This window comes from Podarcis vaucheri (assembly GCF_965113315.1).
Source record: "Podarcis vaucheri genome assembly, chromosome: Z".
NCBI classification, from domain to species: domain Eukaryota; kingdom Metazoa; phylum Chordata; class Lepidosauria; order Squamata; family Lacertidae; genus Podarcis; species Podarcis vaucheri.
In genome coordinates this window covers 2,010,879-2,021,074 of record NC_138758.1, presented here as the reverse complement: position 1 = coordinate 2,021,074, position 10,196 = coordinate 2,010,879, and the positions used below count along the sequence as shown (strand labels likewise).

General features: G+C 44.9%; 1 protein-coding gene across 1 annotated transcript in view; it reads left to right on the top strand.

Moving 5' to 3' along the window:
- Positions 1–3,541: 3,541 nt before the first annotated feature.
- LOC309523905 (uncharacterized protein) overlaps positions 3,542–10,196 on the top strand; it is a gene marked incomplete at its 5' end in the record, with an annotated part of 219,544 nt that continues 212,889 nt past the window's right edge. The window contains 2 exons of the mRNA XM_082208127.1: positions 3,542–3,592; positions 7,224–7,341. Of these exons, the coding sequence (XP_082064253.1) occupies positions 3,542–3,592; positions 7,224–7,341 (169 nt within the window). The remainder of the gene's footprint in view (positions 3,593–7,223; positions 7,342–10,196) is intronic.

Genomic DNA, 10,196 nt, shown 5'->3' with positions numbered 1-10,196 from the left:
ATAGTGTAACCAATCTTGCACTTTATCCTTTAACTCAAAACTCTGCAGTCTCCAAGTCTCTCCAACTTTTTCTAGTATTTCCCAATATTTTGGCCATTTGGCCTCCATATTGAGTCTTTTCTGAGCCGTTCAGGGAAGTTTTTAACGTGTGATATTTTACTGTATTTTTGGTTTTTTGTTTTTTTTTCCATCTCAACTTAGTCCAGCAGACAGTTTATTTTTTATTTTTTTTAATAATATTTATTGTAAATTTTAAACAAAGGAAAAACAAACCAACAAACATACAAAGTACCATCACCATACACCATAACAAAGACAACAGAAAAAGTTTAGAAAATAAACATAAAATCCTCACATCGCCCTTTCCTGTGATCTCAGCCATATAGTTATAAGCAGCAAATTATTGCCTTATTTCAATTCTTATTTTATCATTCTCAGATATTATGTCCCAGATTTTCAATATTTTATCATGTATTGAACTGCTTAACTTAAACATAATATTACTTCAAATTTCATCCTTTTCTTAATCATCACTTATTCATACATCATACAACTAAATTTCTGATGCCATGTTATTTTCTATCATGCATTCTCTTAGCATTCATATAGCTTATAATGTTTTTGTAAATAGTCCTTGAACTTTTTCCAGTCCTCTTCCACCGTCTCTTCTCCCAGATCCCGGATTCTGCCAGTCATTTCTGCCAGTTCCATGTAGTCTATCAGTTGCGTCTGCCATTCTTCCAGCATGGGCAAATCTTGTGTCTTCCAGTGCTTTGCGATGAGTATTCTTGCTGCTGTTGTTGCGTACATAAAAAAGGTTCTATCCTTCTTTAACACCAATTGGCCGACCATGCCCAGGAGAAAGGCCTCTGGTTTCTTCAGGAAGGTATACTTAAATACCTTTTTTAGATTATAGATCATTTCCCAGAAAGCCTTAACCCTTGGGCATGTCCACCAGAGGTGAAAGAATGTTCCTTCAGTTCCTTTGCATTTCCAACATTTATTGTCGGGCAAATGATATATTTTTGCAAGCTTGACTGGGGTCATGTACCACCTGTATATCATTTTCATAATATTTTCTTTCAAGGCATTACATGCCGTAAACCTCACTCCGGTGGTCCATAACCTTTCCCAGTCAGCAAACATAATATTGTGCCCAATATCCTGTGCCCATTTTATCATAGCTGATTTGACCGTTTCATCCTGGGTATTCCATTTCAACAGCAAGTTATACATTTTTGAAAGTACCTTGGTCTTAGATTCTAACAGTTCTGTTTCTAATTTCGATTTTTCCACCTGGAAACCTGTTTTCTTGTCCAAGTTAAAAACCTCCCTAATCTGAGCGTAATGTAACCAATCTCGCACTTTTTCCTTTAATTTCTCAAAACTCTGCAGTCTCCAAGTATCTCCTTCTTTTTCTAATATTTCCCAATATTTCGGCCATACGGCCTCCATATTGAGTCTTTTCTGAGCCTTGGCTTCCATTGGTGACAGCCACATTGGGGTCTTGTTCTCTAATAAGTCTTTATATTTTGTCCAGACATTAAACACTGCCTTTCTGACAATATGGTGCTTAAAAGCCTTGTGAATTTTAACCTTGTCGTACCACAGATATGCATGCCATCCAAAAGCATTATTAAACCCTTCCAGATCTAGGACATCAGTGTTCTCAAGAAGAAACCACTCATTCAACCAGCAGAAAGCTGCAGCTTCATAATATAGCCTCAAATCTGGCAGGGCAAACCCCCCTCTCTCCTTAGCGTCAGTTAGTATTTTAAATTTTATTCGGGGCTTTTTGCCCTGCCAGACAAATTTAGAGATATCTGTCTGCCACTTTCCAAAACATTCCACTCTGTCCACAATCTGTAGGGTCTGAAATAAAAACAGCATTCTTGGCAATACATTCATCTTTATAGCAGCAATCCGACCCAACAAGGAAAGTTTCAATCTTGACCAGCTTTCTAGATCCTTTTTGATTTCTGACCAGCACTTTTCATAATTGTCTTTAAATAAGTTCAGATTTTTAGCTGTCATATTTACCTCTAGGTATTTCACCTTCTTAACCACATTTAAATCTGTCTCTTTCTGAAACCTTTCTGATTCCAAAGGTGTCAATTTTTTTTGCTTGTTTAATTTAAATCCCGCCACCCGACCAAACTCACGAATCAGTTCTAAAACTCTTTTCGTACTAGATTCTGGCTCCTGTAGTGTCAAAACCAAATCATCTGCAAAAGCTTTCAGTTTGTACTGTTTGGCTCCGACCTGGATCCCTTCGACCAACTGGTCCCCTCTAATCATATTCAAGAGCACCTCCAGGACTGAAATAAACAACTGAGGGGAAATAGGGCACCCTTGTCGTGTTCCTTTCTCAATCTTAAACTCATCTGTCACCACATTGTTAACTATGTATTTTAACAATGTATTTTTGGTTTTTATGGAAGCCGCCCAGAGTGGCTGGGGAGGCCCAGCCAGATGGGCGGGGTATACATAATAAATTATTATTATTATTATTATTATTATTATTATTATTATTATTCCCGAGACATCTTGTCAGGCCCACAGATCACTGCTTCTGTTCCCCTCAGTAGGGAATCCCCTATCACCACTACACGCCTCCTCTTAGGTTTGGTCGGGGTTCTTCTGTGAGCTGTCCGTTCCAAGGTCACCTGCACATTCCCTGAGGACTGACTTTGCTGCTCGTCTTCATATACCTGATCGACTGTAATGAGGGAGAGATCCTCAAATGGAGTCTGCTCTTCGTCTTCCATGCTAGGGGAGAGGACCTCAAAGCGATTGTGTATTTCTAAACAATCAGAGCGAACCCTGGGCCTCCTACTTCTTTGAGTCACGTTTCTCCATATATCTGGCACCTGTGTTGGTGAACTAGCCTCCTTCTCAGGGGAGTCCCCTGTCTCCTCCTTGGTGGGGACGGTGTGCTCTGTTGCTTCCAAGAAGAGCTCCAGCTCTCTAATTCTTTGGAGCGTAGCTACACGTTCCTCCAATTGCTGGACTTTGTCTTTTAAGAGGGCAATCAACATGCAATTGCTGCAGGTAAAGCTGCCTGCAACCTTTCGCAAGATGGCAAACATTGCGCAGGAACCGCAGGCGACTGCAGCTGTTCCCTCCCCCTACATCTTGAGAACGTGTCGTTGGGGGTGGCTACAGTGGTCCTCCATCATAAAAAGCGCGAAGACAGGCCAAATAACTCCCCCCCACAAAAAACCTAGGTCTCCCCCAACAAACGTTTGAGATTAGCTCCCTTAAATCTAAAAGATGGATCAAACCCTTTTTGCTCCTTCTTCAACTGCTGCCCTGCTAGCTCTGATAAGCTCCTCCCACAGCTAATCACCTGCCTCAACAGAAACCCTGCCCCCTCTGACCTTTGCACAGGGAGAGCAGCTAATCAGCCACAAAGAAACACACACACACACACACACACACACACACGAAAGCCCTTTTTGCTCCTTCTTCAACTGCTGCCCTGAAAGCTCTGATCTAAGAAGGAGGAGAACTTGATGAAGAGGAGGACTTGGATGGTGACATGCCAGTGTTGAAGGAGGATGAGGAAGCTGATGCGGTCGCAGTACCAGAGGTCAGACACTCATCCAGAACCAAAAAAAGGTATCCCACCAGTGCGACTGTCCTACTTCGCAGGGTTGGTGTTTCCACAGGAACCTTCCACATGGGAAGAGATATAGGAGATCCCAGCTGCACAAGCCAGTCTCTGGAGGAAGGCCGCGCAGGAGGAGATGGATGCACTGCATCAGAACAAGACCTGGACCTGAGCTACCTCACAGCAAGAAAGCAATTGGAATTAAGTGGTGTTTAAGGTTAAGAAGGGGGCAGAAGGAGAAGTGGAACACTACAAAGCCAGGCTTGTAGCACAGGGATTTCCACAATGATATGGTGAAGATTATGATGAGGTCTTTGCACCAACTGTGAGGTACAGCAGTGTGAGGATGCTTCTGAGCATCGCAGCCTCCGGGCAAATGCAGATGAAACACATTGACATTGCTACTGCCTTTCTTCACAAACAGATTACGGAAGAGATTTATATGCATCAACTCAAAGGTTTTGTAAAACCACATGAGGCACATTTAGGGTGCAAACTGCAAAAGGGACTTTATGGACTCAAGCAGCCTGCTAGAGCCTGGAACCAAAAGTTCCATAGACTGCTGACACGGCTTGGGTACAAGGAAGGCCATGCTGACAAGTGTTTATGCAGTAAGCCAAGTAATGGACAATTCTCATATGTTTTAGCATTTGTTGATGACGATTATTGTTACAGCAAATGAAACAGACTATGCACAAATTGTAAAACATCTTAGCAAAGAAGTGGAGGTCAAGGAACCTGGAGAAGTCCAGTACTACCTCGGCATTCAAGCTGAAAGAGAAGAAGACGGCTCATTTCTTCTCAACCCAAGGCAAAAGATCCATGAACTCATTGAAAGCATGCAGATGGAAGATGCAAACACAGTTGCTACACCCATGGCCACTAAACGGACAGATTCACACACCCCTCCTCATGATTATACATTGTGTAAACAGTGGACTATAGCGCACAAAAAAATGCTCTAAATCAGTAGTTCCCAATTACTGCAGATCCCCAGTTTTTCAAAAGGCACCATGGACCCTCTCCTTTTGAAATGGCGATCTCGGTGGTGGTTTTGTTATATGAATGGTGCCCTGGACCCCCTGGGTGGGAGACATGCGCAGACCCCCTGGGGTCCCTGGACCATCCATTGGGAATCGCAGCTCTAGTACTTTTATTGGTCTTTAATGACAAGACTCGTTGGTTAAGTTTCCTTTAAATTGTGCCTTATAAAAGCCAAAATGCATTAACTTCTGAAGGCATGTTCTAATCCCTCTGGTTCTTCCCACCTCCATTTAGTTTTTATTTGTCTAATTAAAAAAAATCATATCCTTCCCCTTCCACCCAAAGGAGACCAGGATGACAATATTCCAGATGGAATCGACAGATAGGTTTATAATTTTTGGAAAATATGCCTGTCAATTAACAAATCATTTTGTGAACATATTCCAAGTGGAGGCTTGTTTACACGTGTGCAAAGAGGCAACTTTTAAGCTTCCATAGTGGACTATGGGATCCATAATGGATTTCCCCCCCTTCGATTTGGCAGGTAGGGATTTGCATTTCTGAGAATGCCTGACCCTTGACAACACTCCAGTGAATCTAAAACAAACTCAACAATCTCCACAAACTGATAGTATCTCAGGAAAGTATCTCAGGAACAGTGAGTGAAATATTCCCCAGGACAGCCTACTCAAGCAGGGGGCAGTCTACAACTGATACAGATAAAGAGTATCTCCCACCCAGTCGCCCCTGAAAAGGCAGAATTATTCATACTAACAATATTTTAAAGATTGGCAATTAAGAATGGTGTGAACAATATGCTTGGTTACCCAGGATAATAATCCAGCTAGGGAAAGGAAGTGATCTGTTCCCGTTGTTGTTGTTTATAACTACAAATTACAAAATATAAATTTGAACCAGGAGGAAATGGCATGTACATGCAATCTATGCAAATATTCTTACTTTGCATGCTTCATTGTGAACCTGTTTTGAATATTTTGATTGAAGAATATGTATTTAAAGTCACTTTAAGCACTCAATGCTTCTCTCAAGAAACACTCGGAAGTGTAGTTTGTTTGGGGTGCTGAGAGTTGTTAGGAGGCCCCTATTCCCCTCACAGAGAAATTCCCCTATTCTCCTTCCAAGTGTGCTTTTAACAATTAATCCCTCTTTCGCAGGGAGCTTTGGGAACTGGAGCTCTTTGAGGGGTATGGGGGTATCTCCTCTCAACGTCCTTCGTATTTCCCAGGATTCTTTGGGGGCATATTTTGGAGGCATATTTTGGGGAAACAACCAAGAGCCCCCTCTGCTGAATTTAACAGTAGAGCAGATCTGTAGAGAAGGAGACATTCTTTCAGGTGTTTGTGGCCTAAGTTGTTTAGGGCTTAAAACTCTAATGGGAGTACCTTGAATTGGGCCTGAAAATGAACTGGCAACCAGTGCAGCTGTTTTACATCAGGGACTATATGAGATCGAAATGGAACCCTAAGCAGTAATTTGCCCACTGCATTTTGGACAAGAATCTGTCCACTGCATTGTGAAGTTTCTGAGTTGCCTTCAAGAATGTACATTGCATTGTAACAGGTTGTCTCTGTCCAGAAGCTGGTTAATGAGCAGGAGATGAAAAAAGACTCTCCTTGCCACCGAGGCCACTTGAGTCTTCGCTGACAGTGTGGGACCCTGGAACGACTGGCGGACTGCGGGAGGAGCGCACTGCCCCTGGCAGTTTGATCCCGGTAGGGTGCCATCGTGGCTGCCGCCCCCCTGCCCGTGCTGGGCACCACATCCCTGCAGGTGGCGTGCTCCGCCCCCACGATGCATGCCACACCCCTGCAGGTGGTGCGTCCCACCCCCAGGACGGATGCCAGCCCCACCCCTGCTTGCTCTCCGCCCCCCGGTGCTGGAGCATGAAGCTTCATCACTGCCTGGAACATCCCCAAACCGCAGGCCTCCGGGAGAAGTCCAACCCCATCCAGGAGAGTCCATATCCCTAGACCCAGGACATGAAAACATGTGACACATAACAGAGCCATCTTTTCAGGATTCAGCTTTAAGGATCTTTATGCTACAAGTTGCTTCAGGACACTCTTCTGGATGTGAAAAGATGACAGCTAAATATAACAAGTAAAACGTCATATTCATCACCATCATTTTCATGGGCCCAGAGAAGGTGTTTGAAGGCTGGCTCCCATTCCTGCAGCATTATTGCCTTTTCTACAGTGGTCTAGGGACGTGGGTGGTGCTGTGGGTTAAACCACAGAGCCTAGGACTTGCCAATCAGAAGGTCAGCGGTTCGAATCCCCGCGTCGGGGTGAGCTCCTGTTGCTCAGTCCCAGTTTCTGCCAACCTAGCAGTTTGAAAGCACACCAGTGCAAGTAGATAAATAGGTACCGCTCTGGTGGGAAGGTAAACAGCGTTTCCGTGCGCTGCTCTGGTTCGCCAGAAGCGGCTTAGTCCTGCTGGCCACATGACCCGGAAGCTGTACACCGGCTCCCTTGGCCAATAAAGCGAGATGAGCGCCGCAACCCCAGAGTCGGCCATGACTGAACCTAATGGTCAGGGATGCCTTTACCTTACAGTTGTCTGGCTTCCCTGCTCAAGTTCAGAGCCCCCATCCTGTTTCTTGCAGAGGGCTCTGGGAGAGTGCATGGACTGGGAAATCAAGGCAACACTTCACAAAGTGCTCATGGCAACATCCTTTCCATCTGGTTCTCAGGGCCTCTACCCAGATTTTAACACGTCTGCAAGTGAGTTATGGCTCTCTTCAATGCTAAGCATTCTCACGACCCACCATTGCTCCTCAATGTCTGCCTCTCGCTTCAAAAACATCTCCAAGGGATTTCAGATTCTTCCCCCATCTGCTGTGGCTGGGAAGCTCTCCACCAAATGGACCCCAAAGGAATCATCCAAAGGAACCCATTCTGGTGCATATAAGCTAAAAACCTAACATCTGTCAAAGCTGCTGATACCAGATTCTTTTGGATTTTTTGTTCCAGTGTTGTGCTAGAAGCACAAAGGGAGTATCCTGCCTGTTCTTGCTTGCATTCTGGTAACCCCAAGTGGACTGCGTTGAGTTGCAGTTGGGGGAAGGGCACTAACCACAGGTGAGGGTGGCGTTCTCCTCCTCCTGCCTGCTCTAATATCATGACGCTGAGCTTCTTTGGATTCTGCTCAAGCCGAGAAAGAGACGCCAACGGAGAAAAAAATGCCTGTCTTGGGAGATGACAGGAAGGATGGGTGTCTGGCGCTCCATCAGAAAACCCCCAAATTGCAATGGGGGGGGGGCTGCATTCCAAGCTAGTGATACATGCGTGATAGTTAATAGCTTGGTGTTACAGGCAAGTCCCAAAAAAGTGTCTTCAATGAAAATGGTAGCTGAAGTGATCAGGAAGCTGGAACACCACCCCTGTGACACCTGCAGCTTTTATGTGTAGATTGCCCTGTGCTCCTCGGGGGAAGGGCAGTATAGAAATTTTCAAATAATAAAAATTAATTAGTTTGAGGGGGGGAGGAAGGGAGGGCATAATAAAGGAAGAGCAAAATAAAGGTTGGGGAGGGGGTTATTGGATTGCATGAGTTTTTTTATTGTTTTTATTATGTATTTTGTGCTTTAATATTGTGTTTTTATATTGTTCACTGCCCTGAGATCTATGGATGGAAATATTATAAAAATAAAATATAAAAAAATATGAATGCTGTGAAAAAGGTGGATAGGTCTCTCTCACAATACAGTGGTGCCTCGCAAGACGAAATTAATCCGTTCCACGAGTCTCTTCGTCTAGCGGTTTTTTTGTCTTGCGAAGCAACCCTATTAGCGGATTAGCGGATTAGTGCTATTAGCGGTTTAAAGGTAAAGGTAAAGGTACCCCTGCCCGTACGGGCCAGTCTTGACAGACTCTGGGGTTTGTGCGCCCATCTCACATCTATAGGCCGGGGGCCAGCGCTGTCCGGAGACACTTCCGGGTCACATGGCCAGCGTGACATCGCTGCTCTGGCGAGCCTGCACCAGCGCAGCACACAGAAACGCCGTTTACCTTCCCGCTATAAAGCGGTACCTATTTATCTACTTGCACCCGGGGGTGCTTTCGAACTGCTAGGTTGGCAGGCGCTGGGACCGAACAACGGGAGCGCACCCCGCTGCGGGGATTCGAACCGCCGACCTTTCGATCGGCAAGTCCTAGGCGCTGAGGCTTTTACCCACAGCGCCACCCGCGTCCCATAGCGGTTTAGCGGCTATTAAAGGCTTAGCGGATAATAGCGGTTTAGCGGCTATTAAAGGCTTAGCGGCTATTAAAGGCTTAGCGGATTAGCGGCTAAAAGGCTATTAGCGGCTTAGCGGCTTAGAAAAAGGGGGGTAAAGCGGAAAAAAATCGGAACACTTGCAAGACGTTTTCGTCTTGCAAAGCAAGCCCATAGGGGAAATCGTCTTGTGAAGCAGCTCAAAAACGGAAAACCCTTTTGTCTAGCGGGTTTTCTACCTTGCGAGGCATTTGTCTTGCGGGGCACCACTGTACTAGAATGGGGTCATATTCTGGAGAATTCAGGATGAAGAGCAGGAAGAGCTTTGTCACGTAGCCTGTAGTTAAGCTATGGGACTCACTGCCACAAGATGCAGCAGCAGTGACCAACCTGGATGTCTTTAAAGGGGGTTTAGACAACTTCACAGAAGATAAGGCCATCAATGGCTGTGAGCCACGGCGGCTTGTTTTCCCTTCACTGATGGAGACAGTGTAACCCTGGACTCCAGTTACTAGGAATCACCCATGGGCAGTGGTGCAGTTGTGCTCAGGCTCTGCTTGCAAGCTTCCCACAGGCACCTGGCTGCCCACTATGAGAGAAGAGTGCTGGACCAAATGGCCCCTCTTTGGCCTGAGCCAGCCACTAAGCTGCTCTTGCATTCTTGCACTCTGCCTTATCCATCCCTCTCTTTCTTTTTTCTTTTCCTTTTCCTCCTGCGATGAGGCTACATTTTAATATTTTAATGTTTCAATATTTTAATGTTGTATTTTAATTTTGTTTTTAAGTTGTAATCATTCAACTTGTTTTTATTATTGCTTGTAAGCAGCTCTGAGCCCGGCCTTGGCTGGGGAGGGCAGGGTATAAGTAAAAATTATTATTATTATTATTATTATTATTATTATTATTATTATTATTATGGTTGCCATGTGCCCTCTTTTTCAGTTGTGTAATTGGAGACAAGTTGCATTTATTTGCTTTGAGTGGTCACCATAGTGTCCTCTTCAAAATATGGCAACCCTAAGATTCCCAGTTCTCCCGCCCCAGCTCACTTTGAAACCAGCCAACTTCCTTCAAAATTGTCCAATTTCCTTTCCTCCTTCCAGTTTGGCACACCGCGAGCCAGACCATTTCCAAGGAATTCTTTGGAACACTAGAGGGACTACATGGGCCCCAGACCTTTCCTTCCTTCCTTCCTTCCTTGTGCTTCGCCTCTCTGGTGGTCCTTGCTCTGAGCGCACAAACGACAGTTGCAGACCCCAGGAGAAGGTCCCGGTGCCCTGAGCCGTTTGAGGTGCAGCACATTCATTTTCTCATGAGAAAAAGATCAAGATCCCAGTCAGTATTACTGGACTGTGTTTTGCTG